Below are 23481 nucleotides of genomic sequence, written 5' to 3'. Positions count from 1 at the left end.
ATATATTTTGACTAGTGTGTTTATGCCTCAACAGTCTTGTTTACGCGACTATCTGTTCGGGTGTAAATGTATCGATGTAGTATCGATGTGCTGTAAATGTGTCCGGAGATTTGTAATGTGTTAATGTTTAGCCATAAATATGTCCGGTAATGGCCCGTTAACAAAGATATACCGCCAATTATCTTATCTCAACTATGCTTTACCGCCTTAGTATTGCTTTATAAGTTTGTTACTGTGGAGAATACATTATATTAATTATTAAAAACTTTTGTAGGAATGTGGCAGCATCACTCTCCTCTTCAGCGGGCATTTGCAGAAATGCGACGGACATTCATACAGGGTAAGTCACATTTGCGGGCTTTTCTGTTTTATTAGTAGACTGTTACTGATGTTTTGCGTAGTAATTTGGAAAATACAAGATGTATATATATAAACATATCTGTATTTTCCGAAAATACATGATACAAATAATGTTTTTAATTTTTTTTTAGTAACGTGGCTTCATCATCATTTACTCGCACGGGGGCATGCAGAAACGAACCCGAAATAAATAAAGTGATACAATTTATATATATATATTTTTTTTTAAGGTAAAATGTAAGGCAAAATTTGTTTAATTATTCCTCATAACATTTCTAAAAAAGACCAAATGTGAGAGCATCTCAGAACCTCTGACTGTGTCCAAAAAGGGTCCGACCCCAGAGGGTTAATATCCATGTGGATAATCCAAATGATGCATTAGGACGTGCGTTTATGGATGTTCTAAATTCTCTCGGCATTAAACAAAACGTGTCAGGGCCCACGCATACTCGTAATCACACACTAGACTTAATTCTGTCGCTCGGACTCAATATTAATGACATCGAAATATCACCCCAGAGCGATGCCGTTTCAGACCATTGCCTTGTGTCATGCACAATACTTCTAGATAGGACCGCTCAGTCCACAACATGCTACAGATTAGCCAGAACAATAATTTCCACCACTAAAGATAGCTTTATTAGCACTCTTCCAGACCTGTCTCAAATGAAACATGTAGCAGATAATCGTGAAGATCTAGATATTATAATAGAAAACCTGAACAACGTTTGCTCTAGCACGTTGGATGCCGTTGCTCCCATTCGAAAAAAGAGAATCAAAGAAAAACCGCCAGCTCCATGGTATGACCATCATACTGCAGCCCTTAAAAAATTAGCTAGAAAAATGTAAAGAAACTACCGAAGCACAAAGTTAGAGGTATGGCGTTCAGCATGGAAAGAGAGTGTTCAACACTACAGACAGGCTATTAAAACTGCCAGATCTACCTATCTCAGTACGCTTATTAAAGAAAATCATAACAACCCTCGTTTTCTATTTAGCACAGTTGCGAAACTGACTAGAAACAAAGAACAAACAGAAACCAATAGTAAACTCCAACACAATAGTGATGACTTCATGAACTTCTTTACTAACAAAATTATGTTTATTAGGGAAAACATAGAAACTACGCAAGCAGCCATCACTCTACCCAATAGTACATTTTCCACTAGATTACCAAACGAACATCTTGAGTCATTTAATCCTACTACAATAGAAGAGCTCTCTAAACTAGTAACGTCATCCAAATCATCGTCCTGTATACTAGACCCCGTTCCCACAAAATTACTAAAAGAGGTATTTCATGTTGTGTCAGACACGGTACTTAATATCTTTAACTCATCTCTAGAATTAGGATACGTTCCAACAGCTTTCAAACTAGCAGTTATTAGACCGCTCATTAAAAAGCAAAACCTTGACCAGGGAGATCTTAATAACTTTAGACCAATCTCAAATCTACCTTTTCTTTCAAAAATATTAGAAAAAGTAGTGGCAAGCCAGCTACGCACATTCGTAGAAAATAATAATACATATGAAAAGTTCCAATCAGGATTCAGGCCCCACCATAGCACAGAGACAGCGCTGCTTAGAGTTACAAATGACCTCCTATTAACATCCGATCGTGGTGAAATCTCAATCCTTATATTACTAGACCTTAGTGCAGCCTTTGACACAATAGATCACACAATCTTACTCAATAGACTAGAAAACTAGTTGGCATCAGTGGTCAGGCGTTAGCCTGGTTCAGATCGTATCTAACCAATCGATATCACTTTGTTTATGTAAATGAGGTAGAGTCATATCACTCCCCCGTTAAATACGGCATACCTCAGGGATCAGTTCTAGGCCCTATCCTATTCTCGTTATATATGTTACCTCTAGGAGACATTATCAGGAAACATAACATAAGTTTTCACTGCTATGCGGATGATACCCAGCTTTACATCTCGTCGCATCCTAGCGAAACCCACCAGTTTTCTAAGCTAACAGACTGCATTAGTGATATTAGGGACTGGATGGCACAAAACTTTCTTATGCTAAACTCCAATAAAACAGAGATACTTATTATTGAACCGAATCGCTACAAACATAATATGTCAGATTACAAGTTGCCCATAGATGGCTGCACGGTGGTGCCATCTTCCACGGTTAAGAATTTAGGCGTAATGTTCGACAGCAACTTATCCTTCGACAGTCATATCGCCAACGTCTGCCGCACAGCATTCTTCCATCTTAGAAATATCTCAAAAATACGCCATATGCTGTCTGCATCAGACGCAGAAAAGCTTATACATGCTTTTATGACCTCTAGAATAGACTATTGTAACTCGTTACTCGGGGGATGCCATGCAAATCAGGTAAACAAGCTACAGCTGGTTCAAAACGCCGCCGCAAGAGTGCTTACTCGATCTAAAAAGTATGACCACATCAGTCCAATTCTGGCATCTTTACACTGGCTACCAGTTAAATATCGTATACAATTTAAAATATTACTAATCACCTACAAAGCCTTAAATGGCCTAGCGCCTTCGTATATTAAAGAACTACTATCAGAATACAATCCATCACGTAAACTGCGCTCACAAAATTCTGGTCACTTAATTATCCCTAGAATATCAAAAGTGTCTAAAGGTGGTAGATCCTTTTCCTACTTAGCCCCTAAGCTCTGGAATGATTTACCAAATAATGTTCGAGTATCAGACACAGTCGATCAATTTAAATCTAAACTTAAGACATTCTTCTTTAACAAAGCATTCACATAAAATGTCCAGTAAATGTACATTTCCCGCAGTAGTTAGTTTGTCTAGAACAAAGCACTCACATACCTCATATGGGTAATATACTATTGCCGCAATAGTTAGCCTGTCTGGAACCGAGCCGACTTGAACCACTATAATGTTTGACACTTGCATTGCATGCGAACGGCCCCTACGCTAATAGAATTCTGTTTTTCTCTCCCTGTCTCGTCCTCAACCACGAGGACCATGAGACAAACAGACCCAGTTCCGGTTGCTGTGAAGATCATTGCATCACTGATCCACTGGCTGTCCTTCAACGTGATGACCAGCCGATGCCCGACCAATGACCACCGGCTAAACCAGTTTAATTCGCTTACCCGCCTCCTATCCCTACCGTTTTTATATATATATATAAATATATATTAATTCCTCCCAAGGGTTTTTGTCCTTCTAGGACTTTTTCCCATTGGGTTTTTTTTCCTAGAGGGTTTTTAATCCCAGCTAGAGTCAGCCAACTTTGGCTTAACTTATCACTTTACTGTATACGTTACATTATTAATATGCTCGCTTGTACGGTTTAACCGCTATCTCTACTTCTTATATTATCTATTGATTTTCTGTGTTCTCCTCTACATCTTCTACATCTTCTGCTGCTTTGCAACAATTAACACTTGTGAAAAGCGCTATATAAATAAAATTGAATTGAATTGAATTGAATTAATTTCATATCTGAAAATACAGAACAGTCTAACACATACATCTGTTGATTTTCTCAGCAACAATGCAATTTTATAGACTTGACAAAAGGTTTTCCTGAGATTTGTTTGATAATGTTTGAGACCTGACAGGGTGAGGAGGATGTGGTTTGTCTTACCTCCCTTAAACTCATCATCTCTCCGTTCTTCTTCCCTTTCCCTGCTTTGCACAAAACATTTCTGATGTACATCTACAGAAGCCAATAGTGATCGAGTCAAAATAAGATAAGCATTGCTATTTAGAAACTTCCTTTAGTCTCGTCATGTTTTCATAAGCTAACTCACTCGTGTGGCATCTATTGATTGCGGTTGTGCGCGAATGAACGCAAAGACGCGCGCGGACATGAATACGTGCGTGCACGCGTCATCGTCGCTTTTAACAAGAATAAATTGGGTAACTACATTGCATATAGATCCGTCTTTGTAAAGGATTGAACTATAACTGCTAAAATTTAAACTTGAGATTTACACCGGGGCACAAAAGATTTACACTTGGGCACGTGCCTGACTGGAGCTGGACCGGACACATTAAGTAAGAGGGCTGCTCACTTTAGCGCCTTTTTGCGGTTAAATTGTTTTAAATCACTTGAGTGTTAGCATTTGCAAGCCTTTGAAACACGTGCAAATGTTAAACTTTTCCTATTTAAATTTGCGTATAAATCTGGGAATCACATGCATGCCGAACCATGGGTCGTGATCCGTACGGATCAACTGCGACAGCACTACTGAACGATACAACGTCACCCATTCGCTACGCTCATTTTCAAAACTGGCAAGTTATCCACCTGGGTTGGATTTTGACTGGGCTAAGCCAATGTCAATCAACATTCCATCCACCCAGAATTTTGATATGCAGTCATGTTGAGTATCTATTTTCATCTACCGGGTGTAGCTGGCCATCCGAGAAACAAACTCGGGGGCCCTCTAGTGGCTCGGGGCTCCAAGCAGTTGCCTGCCTTGCCTGTTGACAAGGTGCGCCTCTGCAGTGAGGCACTTCCTTCTTTCAATGATGTAAAAATCGTCATTTTGCGTCATTGAAAGAAGGAAATCCTGTATCTCTATTGAGTGTGAAAGACTACAGACAATCATTCCTCATTTTTCCAAGGTGGGGGCTATGGGTGGGACCCACTCACGCTTCAGACCAATTACAGATCAGTGGGTGGGACTTACGAAAATATACGAACACAGACAAAAAAAAAACGATCAGCCGCCATCTTTATGCTAAGCTAAGCTAAACAGAAGTTGTGGAGCGAGTCAGACTTCATGTTACAATAACAGTGGAAGTTAATCAATATGATATAGAAGAGGGTGATTTTACAAGCGTGATGCTCTAATCCGCTGTTCATTGCACCTTTATGAGCCACAATACAAGCAAAGAGCTGAGGCAGATCAGAAGCCCGAGGAGTAGGCCGGAGCCTGGGCGTCGGCTGGGTAGAGGAGCCGGGGGAAGACACAGCAACCATCGGCCTCTGCTGCGTAGAGAAGCTTGCCTGTTCTCTCGCTGTGTGCCCTCTTTATAACATTTCTGCATCAGATAAGGATATGGACGTTCGTTTGGTAAAGGTTTTCAGGCAACTTTGCACGCGTTTGGACATGTTTATTTCACAGACACGTTTCGGCTTCCGAGCAAACGCGCTGCGGATTATATGAGCTTGGACAGACTTGCGCTGTGTGCTTTCGGTGTAAGATTTCTGGATCAGATAAGGATATGAACGTTTGTTTTGTGAATGTTTCTGGTCGCGTGCTTATTTCAAAGACGTGTTTCGGTTTATGAGCACAAGCTCCAAGAGCTGAGGCAGCGCGTCTTTGGAGATATTGTGCAGGGGACGCGTTTGTGTGGAGGATGCAGGGATAAACGGACGTCTAACTAAAGTAAGTAGTTTCTATTTTCTTTGTTATACTAAGGTGGCATTTATATACACAATAGCATATCTGAGCGGGGTTTTATATGTCTATATTGTGAGAGCAGTGAGGCCAATATAACACAGATGTAATTACAGTAAACACGAGACAAAAAGAAAATTGGTAAAACTAAATAAACATTTAAAATGCATACCCCTTTTAACTACTTGAAAAGACATTTGTACTGCGGATCTGAAACCGCACGTTACTGTTTGAATAAGACTTTGCTACACACCAGACCAGAGTGTTATTGTATGTAACACAATGTAACATCACGTTTAAAAGTAAGTCATGATTGGTGTCTGTCAGACACAGTGGTGGTGGCTATTTTCTTTGTTTTACTAACGTGGCATTTATGTACACAATATCATATCTGAGCCGTGTTCCGATTAATGGGAGTGGCTTGCAGTGCTGTGCATTGTGGTGCATAGTGGGAGTTGTAGTTTTTCATACAAATGTGCTCTAAAGTCACATTTTGTCTTTTCTCGGTCAAATAGGCACAACATTCTACATTTATGTTACATTTTGACAACAAATATGACTCACTTTCCATAAAGATTAATGTTCCTATCGGTGAAATGGCCCTTTAACCGACATTATCTGAACATATTGCTTTTCAATTTCTGCTGCTACAGATGCAAAGGGATAACTTGCATTAAAGCTGCTCCCTGTTTTGCTTCCACCCTTCAAAACTGCCAGAAAAAGTCCGGCCCAGCATTGATGATGGCAAAAAAGCTTTAATCGACATTCAGCCTGTAAGTACAAATCAAGAAATTTACTTTAATACTTTATTTACCAGGTATTTAAATAAACTACCATTCAAAAGTTTGGGACATTATGTTAGTGGCTGTCTTTAAATGGGCAAGATCAAGGTGTAATAACTCCCAAACCCATCACCCATACCCACACCCTGACACCCCCCAAGTTTCACCTTAACTCATTTGCATTGTGTGTCCTTTAGGTTGGAACAAATATGATGGAGTACCTCCAGCAGGCTGAAGCATCAGGACTTTACCCTTATTTCCTGTCACTTGAAAATGGACACATGAGTCCCAGGCATTCGTCATCATTGGAGGAGAAACTTTGGACAAGGCACTTAGATTGGGGTAGTAGAAGCACTACATTCTTGCAAGTAAATGAAAAGAGGTTTTTTTAATAGACTGGGTTTCAGGTACAAGAGTTATCATTTTAAAGTTATCATCCGTTTTTTTTTACAGACTTAAAGGTGCTCTAAGCGAATCTGTGTGACGTTACTTTTTGTTGATGTTTGAACTGTTTTCAAACAAACGGAGCGTAGCTAACTCCTCCCCTCCCTTCCGTGCTTTCATGAACGCGCCCAACCCTCACCCCCAAATCCTTCTTGTCGTTAATTGGCTGGAACACTTTGTTATCCTTTCTGGTGGTAGGTTTGGCCACTTTGTTTTTATTGCAGTTTGTGGAGCCTGGGCTGTCTACAGAGATCGCGCTTTTTACAGTTTGATCAGCGGACAGGCAGCAAGCAGATAGTGAGGAGATGTTTTTTGTATGTAACAAAAAATGTTTTATGGTCTAAAACGCGTGAATTCACTTACAGCACCTTTAAGGAAGAGTATTACTTGATGAATATTAATGACATGTTTATGAAATGTTACACTGGCAAAATGCTGTATTTCATTTTTTTTGTGTGTGTGTTCATAATGTAGACTGCTTTGTAACAAACAGTTGTTCTTAAAGGTATTTTATGAATTTCATGAATTTTTTTAAAATGTTAAAACATATAGGGGCGGTTTCACAGACAAGGATAAGACTAGTCCTAGACTAAAGTAAATGTAAGAGCTCTCCAAACTGAAAACTACTTGTACTGACATATCTTAAAATTCAGCAGTGCCCTTTGTTTTCCCTCAAAATGCACACAAGTAATGTTTTTATTAAGACATGTTTGTTCAAACTTGTTATATTTCCTAATTAATAACTAAGGACTAGCCAATCCCTGTTCGGGAAACCACCCCTTACACTTTTGCAATTAGAGGCAAGTGTTTAAAATTGTTTAAAAATTGAATTTTATTATTTTTTGTATTTATAGTTTTGTATGAGCTCCTGAATTTTTGATTGAGCTATTGTGTACAAAGTGTACGTTACACACATTGTATTTGTTACATTACACAAAGTGTAATATGCTAAAAAATATTAATGAAAAATAAAGTTAATACAATGTTGACCTGTTTGTTTATCTTGTGGTTTTTAATTTTAAATGATAATCTTAAAAGGAATAAAAATAACCCTATATACATTTTTAACCCATTTATGAAGTCAAATTAACCCATCATTTTAGTAAAAAATAGCCCAAGTTTTGGGTAGAAAAAACAACCCATTGGCTGGGTTAAAATTATTAACCCAACTTCTTGGGTTAATTTAACCCCATATGGGTTCTGTCCTATATTTACCCAGCAGTTAGGTTAAAAACAATCCAATTTGGGTTGTTTTTAACCCATTGTTTTTTAGAGTGTGTCTTAAGTCCTGAGTAATTACTAATAAGTTACCGTGTTTTTCACTTTAAAATAATGGTCAAGATTTTAAGTAATTCATTAAGAACAGCGTGGTAATACTTGAATAATTACTAATGGGTTACCATGATTTTCTTAATATTAAGTCAGTCTTCCACACTTATACACATCAATAAGGACTCGGAGGGATATATCTAACAGAGGTTGAAAACATGGAATCTGTATTTTGTGAGGTAAGTTAGTTAGAGATTAAGAGGTGTATTCCTTAGGTTGTTTATGGTTAAATCAATAAGATAGAAAACAAAAATGCCAAAAAATCAATGTATATGGTAATATAAGAATTGAATCCTAAAGAGTTACCATATTTTACCATTTCAGTGATGATAGGTAACATGAGTAATTCCAATTAATTAAGTGAACATTTTTTTTTAGATTGTATTATTTATAGTTACAACAGTGGTTCTCAAAATAGGGCCCCCAAATGTTATAAAATTTTGTAAAGTACATTATCATTAATTCTGTGTAATTAAACCTCAGAAAAATAAGGCTACTAACCAACAGCACCAAATTGTAGATTTTAATATGTTTTGTGTAATAAAAAATTAATAGGTTTTAGAATTTCGGGGGGGGGGGGTGCACCTTACACAAAGGGGGGCGGCACGCAGAAAAAGTTTACAGGATCAGACTTTATTTATTGGTATGTGACTGTTGATATGTATTTAATTCATAGTTACTTGAAATAAGTTTTAGTTAATGTATTGTTCACCAGGATTTTTTTTAATTTTTTTTTATTCACATTTTAATACATATTACACACACAATACAATCACAAAAAAAACAGCAAAGACATCAAACCGACACACACACACACACACACACACACACACACACACACACACGTAACAAAACGTATTCTACCAAAATCTATGGGTTATCAATTACTCCATTTAAGTTTATCATGTTATAGTATCTATATAATTTAATACTAATGCCCATATAGAATGAAACTCTTGCAGTCTTGAATGCCGTTTACTTGTCATTTCTTCAATGGGCAAAAAATCTATTATCTGTTCCAACCATTGATCCAATCTAGGTCCTGACTGAGAAATCCATACAGTAAGTATACATTTTTTTGCAAAATAAGAAAACATTGTAAACACATCTTTTCTTATAAAAGGACACTTATTTTCCAAATCATAATTCAGTAAATATAACATAGGGCATAGCTCAAAAATACAGTTATACATATCTTGAATTACTTTATGGATCTTCTCCCAGAAAGAGAAAACATTTTTACAATACCAGAATAAATGCATAAATGTTCCTAATTCAGTTCCACATTTTTTACACATACATGTAGGTGAATGTGTGCCATTAAATTTATTAAGCTTCACTGGGGTTATATAATATTTATACAGAAATGTATAGTTAGTTTCTTTAACTTTAATATTGACACTCAAGGGTAAGGTCAAATCATTACACAAAATTAACCACTCTTCTTCACTAAATTTCCTTTTAAGCTCAAATTCCCAATTTATTTTTAAAAAAGAAAAAGAATTCTGGGAACTATTTGACAGGATTTTATACAAATAAGATATCTTCCTCGTAGTAGCAGAAGTAATAAATTGTTCCAATTCAGTAGGATATAATCTAAATTGTCCCTTTTTAAATAAAGATGTAATAATGTGACGAACCTGCAAATATTTAAAAAAATCTGTTCTAGGGATTTTATATTCAACACAAATAGCAGTAAAAGGTTTAACAGACTCAGAATCATCATCAAACATATGTGCAAAAATGTTTAACCCTTGAAGTGACCAATTTCGAAAATCAGTTTGAGAGAGTGCTAAAAAAATCTGAATTAAAAGCAATAGGAGAGTTTTTACACATTAGTCAGGAGGCCAAAACTGATATTAAAACTTTGTCGGACACTTTTTGGTACAAGCATACAACCTATCCAGTATTAATATTTAACCCCTCAACATGTGTTCTAGCCAGGTTGTCAGCTTAGTAAATGTTTTTTTTGACCATTTTAACATTATATTCTTAAAAGTTGTAAAAGCGGATCCCCCCCCAAAGTGCTTCCATTTTCTATGTCCTACTGTAATTTTGGGCAAATGTGCAATATAATCCAATTTATGTGCAAGCATGATCATTAAAAAATAATAATCAATAAATACCACAAGAGTACCACACCACATTGGGCACTGTTGTGTCAGCCTAGCTGTGATTTGACATGAGGCAGCAGATCCAGAGAAGATGATCACAGCAGAGTGAACAGTCTGAACCAAACTTTCTAATCATGATGGTAAATGGTAAATGGACTGCATTTATATAGCGCTTTTAACAGACCTATGGCCATCCAAAGCGCTTTACAATTAATGTTGCCCACATAGGGGCTGCACATGAAGAACAGTTTGTCTGCAAACCAGGGCTTTGAACAGGTTTTTTCCCAATTGGTTCGTTCCGAACAGAAGCAGTATTTTAAAGTTTCCGGTTTTCAATTCTACCCTAAAACTGACGTTCCTGAACCGGTTAGAGCAAAAAAAAATGAAGTTCCCGAACAGGTTAATAACGTTCCATGTCAGCTGTGGGACATACAAATAAGTATGCTGATCATTAGGACATTAACCCTCTGGGGTCCGACCATTTTGGGACACTGTCAGAGGTTCTGACATGCTCTTACATTTGGTCTTTTTTCAGTTGCTTTAAACATATTAATGGCAAGTGTCTCATACCACTGCGTTCAGCACAAACTGGGCTAAAATATTATATGAGCTACATGTATGTACATGTTTGTATTTTTGAGAGAAAAATGTTTATGCATGGTTTTTAAAAAAGCTAAAAAAATTTAAGTCACTGATATAAGTCCACAAAACCCATACTAAACATGTTTTAACAAGACTTTCCTAAACTGAATCTAATCGTCAAGAGTTTTCTCATTAAAATGATGTGAAAATCATTCTGCTTACTCATTCACATAAACCAATATATTGATTTAGAAATTGTAAGACAGTTTTTGTTTAGAGGGGCCGTATGCGAGAAAGGATTGATTTACAGCTAGCAAACAAAGGCTCGCATAATGAGCTGCATAATGAGGCAGGAATGTTGGGAACTACAGTAAAGAATGTGAGGACAAATGTATACATGTTTGTTTGAGGTTTATTAAGAAGTTAACAATATAATAAAAATAGAGATGAAGGTCAGTAGGACATTTTCAGTTTATTTAGAAACAAACTCAATTCAAAAACTTAACTTGTATAAGAAACTGATAAACAACAGAGCTGGTCATGTGGCTAATGTTACCATATAACTTTATTTCCAAAAAGTGTTTTTCCACTTCATAGTTTCTGTACTGATGAGAGGGATGCAGACCTGTAATAGAGTTATGGACAGCTGTTAGCATAAATTGTCCACAGAAATACCCTTACATATATAACTGATGGGTAAATATCACTGATAGTACATTCATATAAACTATCATGTACACAAACTAAATTCAGAACATCTCAGATAAACATCTGCAGTGATTAGTTATATAAAAAGCTGTTTTCAGATGCCCATCCCCTTATCGTCTAGCTTCTGTTTTAAACGTGTTTCTGTAAGCGCGAATGAACTTTAAAAACACATTGCATATGGCGGCCATGTGCGCGGGCTCGCGTCTCCGTGTAACGCGGCACTCATAAAAACGGTGTCGCGTGTAAAGCGCAATGTATGGAATTGCCTTGCATGTAAACAATATGGAATCATTTTACAGCAAATCCCTCTAGTGCAGCATTACTCAAAGTTGCCATGAAGGATACGAAAGTGAATAACTGTGTCTAACACTGTACAACATGTAACAGATATCCGCCATTACGGGAGGTCACGCGTACTTGTTTGTAAATAAGCATGTAAACATGGAATCATATTACAGCACACACTTAAAGGGATAGTTCGGCCAAAAACAATATTAAACCCATGATTTACTCACCCCCAAGCTGTCCGAGTTGCATATGTCCATCGTTTTTCAGACAAACACATTTTCGGATATTTTAGAAAATATTTTAGATCTTTCTGTTCATTAAATGTAATGTTACGGGGTCCAGCAATAGTCCACGACCTTCAAGTTCAAAAAAGTGCGTCCATCCTTCACAAATTAAATCCAAACGGCTCCAGGATGATAAACAAAGGTCTTCTGTGGGTAATCCGTGCGGTGTTGTTGTAGAAATATCCATATTTAAAATGTTATTAACGTTATAAACTACCTTCCGGTAGCGCCGCCATCTTAGAGTCATCCGCATGCAGGATGAGCGCTTACGCAGCGTACAGAGTTTCTCTGCTGGTGCTCTGTCCCCCCGCCCTCCGAATTTGTCATACGTCACTAAGAAAAGTGCGTACACTACGCTAATACTCCTGAGTCTAAGATGGCGGCGCTCCCGGAAGGTAGTTTATAACGTTAATAACATTTTAAATATGGATATCTCCACAACAACACCGCACGGATCACCCCCAGAAGACCATTGTTTATCATCCTGGAGCCGTTTGGATTTAATTTGTGAAGGATGGACGCACTTTTTTGGACTTGAAGGTCGTGGACTATTGCTGGACCCCGTAACATTACATTTAATGAACAGAAAGATCTAAAATATTTTCTAAAATATCCGAAAATGTGTTTGTCTGAAAAACGATGGACATATGCAACTCGGACAGCTTGGGGGTGAGTAAATCATGGGTTTAGTGTCGTTTTTGGGCGAACTATCCCTTTAAAAGATACAGCAGTGCAGGCTTACTGAAAGTTGCCATGAAGTATATAAGTGAATAACTGTGTTTAACATTGTACAGCATACAACAGTGAAATCCGCCATTACATGAGATCGCGTCCTCGTTTGTAAACAATGCAAAACTTTTTCAATCCGAAGCGTGTCGTCTGCTGATGCTTACTGTGCGTAGGCTGAACTGCACAAGCCATGAGCATATTACATGATAGCAAATATAAATAGTATAAATTAACTGTTACTTACTTCCAATATCCTCCTCCAGTGCGTCCTCCATTGTTCTTCTTAGGTAACGATAAATGCTTCCTCAATGTCCAGACATAAATGAAGATCTTCCTCACGTGTGTATGTATAAAGTTTAAAATCCAGACATGCGGTAAAGTCTTTAAATCTGAACTTAAATCAAACTTTACTTTTTAATGTTCGAGCTGCTCTTCATTACCATGTATTACTACTAACTAGTTACTAACCCCTAACCCCAGAAGTGAGAGAGCAGTTATGTTAGGATAGAATAATTAACTATAGTGATATGTCAATTAAATATAGTATGTGTTACAACCTGGTTCATTAATGAAGTCAAATAGCACCATAGACCACCATCTACAGTTCTACATTTCGGCTTGACATTAAAGTTTTATAACTTGTGCATCATTGCACTGTCTCTCCCTACAAGCTTTAAACTTGACTTGACTCATTCCCATAGATAGGGGTACTGATAGATAGAACTTTTGGGATACTATGTTATGTTTCCAAGCTGATATTCACTTTGAAAACTGGTTCTCTTTAGGCGGAGATTGTTTTTTTCATGTTCTAGTTCTGTTTTCTCTTAAATTGTACAATAAATGTTCATTTTGACACTTCAGCAGGCATCCCATGAGTGTTTGCTTTCATTTGATACCATTTTTATGTATATGGGCCTTGTGGTTGTGGAGATTTTAAAATTTATTGTTGGATTGTCGAGATGAGCTGGAAACCAAAAAAATTGTCCTGAAATCGCTTGCACAAGTAAAAAAAATAATAATTCAGCTTGACAACCACCCTAATCTCTTACCTATAGGTGTCTTCTAACAAAAAAAATAGGGTGACAGCTTGTACCAAAACATGTCCGCAAAAGTCTTAACGGAAGCCCTTTTCAGAATTGGCCCCCTGACTACATATGACCTTTTGTGTTCAAATACCTATTACAATCCTGCCAAACCTTCAATGTGGTTTGTAAGGAGGGGGGGGGGGGGCCCTTTACACTCATCAGAAACTGCAAGTGTTGTTGTAATCTCCAAAGGATAACATAATTTTGATTCCAAAGATACCCACAGGGAACTATTTTCCAGTTTCCAGCTTATAATATTTCTAATTTGGCAAGCCCAATAATACCATTGAAAAGTTGGAAGTCCTAAGCCCCCTTTTTGACATGGTTTTGTTAAAGTAGATAACTTAATTCGTGGGGTCTTATTGTTCCATATAAACTTTGTTAAACATTGATTAAGTAATTAAAAAAAACAAGAAGAGATATAACATGGTAACATATTAAAAGCATAAATAAACTTAGGAAGTATACTCATTTTAATAACCCCAATTTTCCCAGTAAGAGATAGTGGAAGAACAGACCAGGTCTGAAGTTTCTTTTTACAAGTCTCCAGTAAAGGAATATAATTATCTTTAAATATTTTATCCAAAACGGGTGTCACTTGTATTCCAAGATATTTAAAACCAGTTACAGACCAAGAAATAGGGCATTCTTTCCTAACATTTTCTTCATTTTGAATATTAAAGCAACACCAAAGAGTTTTTTTTACCTTAAAATAACGTTTCCAAAAAAGTTTCAGTGGTTCATCCACACAAAACAGGGTGAATGGCACTTTCACATTCGCTTTGCAGCCCTCTATCGGCCAAAACCGCACTAAAGAAGTTTCCAACCGTCGGGTAGCGGTCCTGTAGTTCGAGTGAAAACTACAAAAACTTGCTTTACGGCAGACCTACAATCCAATCAGAGCCAGCTATGCTGCAGTATTTACGACAGTGGTAATGAACAATTACGCTTCTAACCTGTAGGGGGAGCAAAGCGCCAGAGTTCTTTAGTGTTGCTTTAAGAGGGCAAGCAACAGATTTTTGTAAATTCACCTTATACCCTGAGATCTTAGAGAACTTTAAAATATCCGCCAAAACGTTAACAAAGGATCAGTGACAAACAGTAAAGTATCGTCTGCATACAGTGAAATTTTGTGTTGTTGTATACCAGTGGTCACTCCCTTTATCATAGGATTATTTCGAATCAACTCAGCAAACGATTCTAAAGCAATAACAAATAATAATGGAGAAAGAGGGCAGCCTTGTCTGGTGCCTCTTCCTAAATACAGTAGAGAAGATTCCACCTTATTAGTACAAACAGTTGCATTTGGCTTATCATATATTGCTTTAATCTATTGAATGAATTTATGACCTAATTTAAATTTATCTAATACTAAAAACAAAAAATCCCATTCTAACCGATCAAAAGCCTTTTTGGCATCAAGAGATATTATATAATCACAGTTAAGTAGACTTATAGGCCTATATGAGGCACAACTCAGAGGATCTTTACCTTCTTTCAAAATAACAGAAATTCTAGCTGTTTTCATAGATGCAGGGATAATGTTATAACTAGCGAAATCATTAATCATTAACATAAATACCACTTTAAGTTGTGGCCAAATTTTTTTATAAAATTCTCCCGAGAACCCATCTGGGCCTGGTGATTTATTTGCCGACAGTGAATTAATTATAGACAGCACCTCTTCCTCTGTAAAGTTTTTATTAATGAGTTGTTGATCTGAGACTGTTGCCTGAGGTAAATCCAAGCGATCTAAAAAAGTATGGAGCTTATAATATGACAAAACTATTTGAATTTGAATTGTGTAAATTTGAATTATTTGCAAGTGTAATCTAATAAAACTGAATTTTAGGTGGTAGTTGAAATGGTTCTGAATTAGATTTTTTTAAACGAATATTTATTATTTGAAATTTAACAAATTGAAATGTTTTTAGGGCTGAATTTTATAGACATGTATTTTCAAACAGCTAGTTTTTTTGTTCTGAATTCGTATACTGCAAATATTCAGGTAAAAAAAATTCAGATTCAAGTTTTCAAGATGAAGAAAAAAGGAACTTCAAATTCAGTTTTCTAAAATTCAATGTCAAAAATTCAATATCAAAGATTCAGATCTAGGTCACAGGTCATCCACAGGGATGAGTAGATGATCTCAGAAAAGTCGAACTTGACCCATACTCCCAATAGGTGGCGGTAATGCACCTTAAAGTTGTGTGCCAACTGCCTTTAAAATAATAAGAAGAAGCAGCATTTGTTTTCCAGCGCGAACGTGGTGGTGTTTGGAGAGTCTGATCATGAATCGCCCGGAGGTAAGTGATTCTTTAACATAAATGAGTTTGTGTTTATATGTTAGGTTAGCGTTCTTAGCACGTGAGACATTTGTCTAAGCGGTCTCTGGTGTTTGTTTTAAAGTATATTTTGTGTAAAATTAATTAGAACGCCACCGTTTCTACTAATTGACGTTACGCGAGCGGCGCGACACAACACAGTGCTTGAAGCGACTGTGGCAAAGAGCCAGGACTAGGTCAGAAATAGGATGGGGAATCCGTGTGCTGTTGGGGATTTCACGGGTCGCGTTGCACCGTTCCCGTCCGGTCTAGACTGCGTCGTACATGTAAGCAGACGTGACTTTTTCACGAGACACCACTAGCCTTGTCAACCTTCCACTGGGAAGGTCCTTGGCTGTGAGCAGTAGCGGAAGTTAAACTATTTCGTCTGTAATGTTAGATGGCTGCACAATATATCACATGAGATTTATCGTCCAGCCCTACTGCAAAGACAGTCTTTATTACCGAGTCAGTCATCAGTCAGTAGACAAGACTTTAAAATTGAAAGTACAATTGCATTATGTAAGCTTCTTGTAAGACATTTAATGGCTAATTCACACTCCGAACTGCAACAATGAGTTGTCACAGACCGTCGTGTTCAAACAATGGCTATCTGTTGTCCTGAATGATACAGTTAACTTACTGCCCTTATAAAAATGTTTAATAAATTATGTACAACATGGTTAGCTACTAAGTCTTCCAAGTGAAGTCCCCCATTAGCACTAACTATTTTGAAAATGTAATTTATGCAGTCCTTTACCCAAGTGCTGGCACTGTAGCTAACTTAAGCCTTTATTGTTACAGGAACAGATACTTCTAGATCTCATATGGGAAAGACTTCGCTCGCGTTTGGAGCATGCACTTGCCAGGATGCCTGTGGATTTGGACTTTTTAGAATATATATGTGTTCAGGAGTTGGTGTTCCTCAGTGCCATATCCCCCCAGGTCATCATTCCTGTTGATATATGGGAAGGTTTGACCGGTCTGCACCATGCAATTACTTTAGAAAGGCAAAGAAATGAGACGCATGTTGTGACAGCGCACTTTGAACAAGGTAGTTGTGGACGACCAAAAGCAGTCATTGGTTGTGAATATCTCACCAGTTTGCTTGAGATGAACTTACCAGTGAGGTGCATTGCCTCTCTTCTGGGGGTATCTGAACGGACTGTACATAGACGACTGGCAGAGTTCAACCTATCAGTTAGATCACTGTATAGTTCGCTAACAGACAGTGAACTAGACACATTAGTGTCTTCTATTAAGTCCAGAATGCCAAACTCTGGGTACAGGATAGTGAAGGGAGCTTTGAAATCTGAAGGGCACAAGGTACAATATGAGCGGGTGAGGGCATCACTTCATCGAGTGGACACACTGGGAGTTTTATCCAGGATGACAGAGCTGGGTTGTGTTGTACGGAGGAGATATTCAGTCCCAGGTCCCAAATCATTGATGCACATTGACACGAATCACAAATTAATAAGGTAAATATTCTGTGTAAGGTTTTATAATTTTCAACTCAATTGTCTTAAGATGGAAACTTTTGTAAAGTCCCCCTGTAATTAATCATTTATTGAAACTCATCCCTTAAAAGTAATTTTTGTTCACCAAAATGACATATTTAAACACTGTATTTTTCCTGTAAAAAAAATCTTAAAAGAATTATTTTACTTTTAAAACATTTTTGCTGATAATTTACTCACCCTGATGTCATCAAAGATGTCCATGTCTTTTTTTTTGTTGAGGAAAACATTCCAGGATTTTTCTTAATATAATGGGCTTCAATCTAAACCAATGGTTTGAAGGCCCATGTCCGTCTCCCAGTCGAGAAATAAGGGTCTTATCTAGTGAAACGATCAGTAATTTTCTAAAAAAATAATTATATACTTTTTAACAACAAATGCCTGTCTTGTACCATCTCAAATGCGCCACATATTACTTCAGCACATTAGACTGGTCATGCAAGGCTTGTTTGCAAAGCGAACTGGCAAAGACTAATAAACGTACTAATAATGATATGCAGGTGTAGAGTTTAGCTCCAACCCTAATAAAAAAACATTTACACAAGCTAATCAATGTTTTCAGGATTACTAGAAAGTAATGGGCAAGTGAGTTTATTCAAGGCTGGAGCTAAACTCTGCAGGAAAGTGGAACTCAAGAGCCACATTTGAGAATCCTGGTCTAATGCCTGTGTTTTTAGGTATAACATCGTCTTGTTTGGAGGGGTGGATGGCTTTTCGCGAAAGGTGATATTGTTTTTCTTCTTTTGTACAGTGTAAAGAAACAGTGCAATTATGTAGAGGGTACCAGATAAACATAACTAACACTTTCAAATTTTACAGATAATGTACCTTGGGGCTGCCACAAACAATACAGCATTAACAGCACTGACCTTCTTCCAAGAGTCTGTGGAAAGATATGGCTTTCCTCTCAGGTAAGTTTTGGTACAGAGTAATAAAGATTTTTTTATACATATTCACTACATTAATCGTGGGGTATTGTGGTTGAAATTTCCCCACTAGTATGCACATGACCTGTATAAATTATTTTGTTCTGCTAAACACAAAAGAAGATAATTTGAATAATATTGGTGACCAAACAGTCGTCTGGCACCATTCACTTCCATATTATTTTTGTACTACTATGTGCAAAATACTATAAAAAAATTTGGGGCACCATTAACTTTCAGTTACAAACATTCAAAATATCATCTTTTGTGTTCATCAGAACAAAGGATTTTGTACAGGTTTGGAAGAACTCAAGGGTGAGTAAATTATGACAGAATTTTCAGTTTTGGGTGAACTATCCCTTTAAATTAAATGGGGGCATTTAATAAATAACAATGTTTGTCGTCTAGTGCACGACCAATTAACACTGCAGAGTCAGAAGATGTCTCACACCTTATGAACACTATTTCCTATGGTTAAGGGCCCGGTTGCATAAAGCACCTTAAGTTTATTCCTTAAGTATGACACTTAAGGGGTAAATTCCCCTTAACTTCTGTAAGATAATAATTAAAGAGTTTTGCATATAATCCCTTAAACGGTTCTCTTAGGTAAGAGTAATCGTTAAGTGTTTCATGACAGTGACCCCGGTTTGTTGTTATAAAATACTATTGTTGCCATGGAGACACAACAGAAAAAACTTAAGGGTTTTTCTGCAACACCCTTAAGTTTAAAGGAAACAACTTAAGGGAAAATTACACTTAAGGTGCTTTATGCAACCGGGCCAAGGTCTTTAGTGTCCCACTAAATTGCTGCACAGCAGATAACTCGGAGAGACTTCAGGCAATGCCTTTGAATATGCTTTATTGCACGGGCTGAGAGGATCTCATAACAATAAGTAGTGGGAAGTTCGGATCATTTCACTGACTCGGATCTTTGAAACACGTTCATCAAAATGAACAATTTTTTTTTTTTGAGTCATTTTGTTCTTTTCAGCAGAATGATATAATAATATAAAATAAAAAAATAAAAGGAAAATGCCCAATTCTGAGAAACCAAACATGTCCCCTCCCCTTCAACATATGTGTTAATGCATTTCAGAAAAAAAGAAATTTGAATAAGTATAACATTACAATGCTAATTTAGTAGTTTGACAGTAACATAATACAAATGTAACACAAGTGTGTGTGTATATTTGCATCTGTTATCCATCGTGGATGTGTTGTGGTGTCACTTCTTTAACATCATTTGGGGTCTCCCACAACCGTAATAGCACATAAATAAGTTGTTAAAGTTTATGCTACAGGGCCGTTGAATGCTTGAATATGATTGGTTGACGATTGTATAAGCTGAATAATTATTAGAAAAATATAGCACACCCAAGGTGGTAATGCAGTCACGAAGCGGAATGGCCATTATACCTCTGCTGTGGATTATTTTTCTAATAATTCAACAGCCTTTCGTCAATAGGCTTTATGCCCAGCTGCCCTACTTCCTGAACTTCAGCCAGCTCCTTGTTTCCTGTCTGCCATTATTGGACAAACTGATTAATCCAGGTGTGCCTGACCTCAGTAGTCACAACAACAATAATCAGACACACCTGGATTAATCTGTTTGTCCAATAATGTCAGACAGGAAACAAGGAGCTGGCTGAAGTTCAGGAAGTAGTGCAGCTGGGCATAAAGCCTATTCCTTACAGAAGTATGGTGTAGTGATGTTAAATGTTGTCCATGCACATATGCAGTGTTGGGCAAGTTACTTCCAAAGTGTAATACATTATATATTACAAATTACTGTCATTTGAAAGTAATTAGTTACATTACAATATTACTGTCTCTGAACTGTAATGAGTTACACTACTTTTGCGTTACTTTTGAGTTACTTTCATCAAAAGAACAGAAGTATGACTAGGCATTATAAAATGTTAAAATGTAGTTTGTTGCTGCTTATAAATCTAGAAGTTATGTGTTGGCCCTCGAGCTTTGAGTGAAGACTTATGGCAAAATACAGTAACAATTACTGTCATAATCATAAACATAGACAAATGATCTGGTAAAAGTCTGGTAAATTATGGTACACATACCAAACACAAAAGAGCCCACTATAATGCAACCTATAGCCTAATAACATGGTAAGACACGCAACCTCTTTTCATTTCTATTCTTTTGATCACTTTTAATTCAGATTCACAGCACAAACCTGGCATGCACTGGGTTGACACAACTTATCCAAAAAGTCCTATTGGAGGATTAGGCCTCAAGGAATACAGCTCATTTCAGTCCAATAGGATTACATGTAGGCTAACATATCATTGCTTAATAAAACAGACAAACAGAGCAGCACTGCTTTTTGCCAAACAATGAATATAGGTTCCCATACAAAGGCTGGTAAAAACTTTAAACAGTGATGTTTAAATGTACTATTTAGATAACCATGTTTAAGTCTTCACTAATGTTATGTTGTAGTTTAGGTTGCTGTTTGTAATAAAACTGTAGATAGCATAGGAATAGCCTAGCAATCTATTATGTATATGGACTGTAATCATAGCAAAGCTTACCTTGTCATTGCTGGTGTGATATGGATTTTACTGGCAACATGTAAAAGTCTCTTTACTTCTGAGGTTCAAGCAGCACAGGAGACCGATAGAAACTTTCTGTTGCTCTTACTTAGTGCTCTTATTCGCAAAATTATGCGTGTGCGGCGCTACCGGACCTGATTGCGACCACTTTAGTCAATGTTATTCAGCCGCGGACTTCCCAGATTCGGCTCTTTAAGAAACATCTCTATATTTGACGCGCACCGCGTCCAAATCGCATTTCAAATACAAAGTTAAAGAACTTGTTGCATACAGCACGTGGAAATAGACATACGCTGCGTCTCAAACCGCCTACTTCCATACTATATAGTAGGCAAAGAGTACGAAAAGCAGTGCTTTTCGCCCACTATATAGTATGGAAGTATGCGGTTTGGGACGCAGCCATTTACACAGCTTTTTCATGTGTGGATGCTGGTCGCGCGCATTGGTCAAAAATAAAAATTTAAAATAACACGGTCTAATTTTGAAATGCATTGTTGTAACGCGCTCGTTACTAAGACTGTAACGAGTAAAATATTACCAAAATTTTACGAGTAATGCGTTATATTACTGCGTTACAGCAAAAACTAATATATTACTGTAATATATTATATTTTGTAATGCGTTACTCCCAACACTGCACATATGTAACAAGCAGGCATTTAGGCATTTTCACCAGGAACATTAAATTAACCTTTGGAAATGAGGACTGGGTTAAGTATTAAAACATTGACCAACTTTGTAACATTATAGGGTCAGAGGGGACCATGGGGTGGAGAATGTGGACATTGCACGTTTAATGTTCACAATTCGTGGAACAGGGACAAGCAGTTTCATTTCAGGAAAAAGTGTCCACAACCAAAGGTATTTAAAGAAAGTACTGTGTGGCAGAGATATCTCCTATGTAACACTGTGTTTTATACTTCAAGTGTTTTATGGAACCACCTAATTGCTTATGTGTTTTCTTGTAATGCTTTGTTATAGAATAGAGAGACTGTGGAGAGATGTGTGGACTGCAGTGACCAGTGTGTACTATAATGTGCTACACTATCTTGAGGAGGACAACTACCTTAATATTGCAGACCAAACACATCCCTTCTGTTGCCACTATACAGTCCTACCCAGGCTACAAGATGATCTGAACTTTTTCCGAGATGGGTGGGATAATCACCCTTTGAGAACAGAACACAACATGTCTCCAAACCAGCTCTGGGAATTGGGTCAGTTTCACTATCCAGTTGATGATCCCCCAAACGAAGAGGTATTCATGCAAATGTACAGCCATGTTTACACCTAATTACCATTCCAGTAATCATACAAATGTTTTATTTGGAACTATTATAGGAATTGAGAATGCATAACATTTATAGATGCATTTAAAATAGTTATGAAGAGTTCAGATGCAAAAGCCTCTAAGTGAGATCTGAAATTTTCTTCTAGAATGATCATTTTGATCTAGCTTGTATATTTAAGTTCAGTAATTACACTTAAATGGCAATGCAAATTACCTATTATTTGTCATTTAAGTGAAATTACTGAACTTAAACATACAAGCTTAGTCAAAATGATCATTTTAGAAGAAAATTTCAGATGGCACTTACCTCTGAACTCTTCATATGCACATGTACATGTATACATATACACACATACATGAAATGTCTTTTGTATACCCAGGAAATGAACATTGCCGAGATTGATTGGGAAAGCAGTGGGTTGCCTCCTGATGAAAACGTTGGTGTTAACGTTCCGACTGTACAATGTCCACTTACACCAGAGCAACTTACTGCACTGAAGGAGACAGTGGATCCTAGGTCACCATCACAATTCTATGGGATAGACATTTACATGGCTGCAGTGCAGTTTTGCCAAGCACTTGAATGACACATTAACTGCTGAAACAATTTGAATTTATTTGCTGGAAAATTAAACCATACAATTACATGTGTATGTTTGAATACATATAACTATGGATTGCTTTAGAGCAGGTGTGTTAACTCTTGTAATGGGTTTTTAACCCTTCTCCAAAATAAAACTGCAATAATACATGAACGTATTACTTTAA

The 23481-nt window shown here is 37.1% G+C and overlaps 1 protein-coding gene and 1 long non-coding RNA gene across 3 annotated transcripts; both read left to right on the top strand.

Moving 5' to 3' along the window:
• The first annotated feature begins 4228 nt into the window (after positions 1 to 4228).
• On the top strand, positions 4229 to 7949 carry LOC129441471 (uncharacterized). Its single transcript, XR_012371370.1, has 2 exons — positions 4229 to 6507; positions 6714 to 7949. It is a non-coding gene; the product is annotated as an uncharacterized lncRNA (long non-coding RNA).
• Positions 7950 to 15830: 7881 nt separating this feature from the next.
• On the top strand, positions 15831 to 23462 carry LOC129441470 (uncharacterized). 2 transcript variants are annotated; one of them, XM_073871748.1, is made up of 7 exons: positions 15832 to 16385; positions 17208 to 17884; positions 18601 to 18646; positions 18743 to 18834; positions 22173 to 22283; positions 22404 to 22680; positions 23094 to 23462. In XM_073871748.1, the coding sequence occupies exons 1-7, from the start codon at positions 16371 to 16373 to the stop codon at positions 23298 to 23300; spliced, it is 1425 nt and encodes a 474-aa protein (XP_073727849.1). In that variant the 5' UTR covers positions 15832 to 16370; the 3' UTR covers positions 23301 to 23462. The 2 variants fall into 2 exon arrangements, with proteins under 2 accessions (XP_073727850.1, XP_073727849.1); XM_073871749.1 differs by lacking the exon at positions 22173 to 22283 and having other exon boundaries at positions 15831 to 16385.
• The last annotated feature ends 19 nt before the right edge of the window (positions 23463 to 23481 follow it).

The sequence above is a fragment of the Misgurnus anguillicaudatus genome, chromosome 2, assembly GCF_027580225.2.
Source record: "Misgurnus anguillicaudatus chromosome 2, ASM2758022v2, whole genome shotgun sequence".
Lineage (NCBI taxonomy): Eukaryota > Metazoa > Chordata > Actinopteri > Cypriniformes > Cobitidae > Misgurnus > Misgurnus anguillicaudatus.
This window is presented reverse-complemented; position numbering and strand designations above follow the sequence as displayed.

Bases quoted from the DNA above. Each gene is read 5' to 3' on its own strand.
- LOC129441470 (XM_073871748.1), top strand. The intron at 17,885-18,600 runs GTAAATATTCTG...CTGTGTTTTTAG, and splicing joins ACGAATCACAAATTAATAAG to GTATAACATCGTCTTGTTTG. The intron at 22,681-23,093 runs GTATTCATGCAA...TTGTATACCCAG, and splicing joins ATGATCCCCCAAACGAAGAG to GAAATGAACATTGCCGAGAT.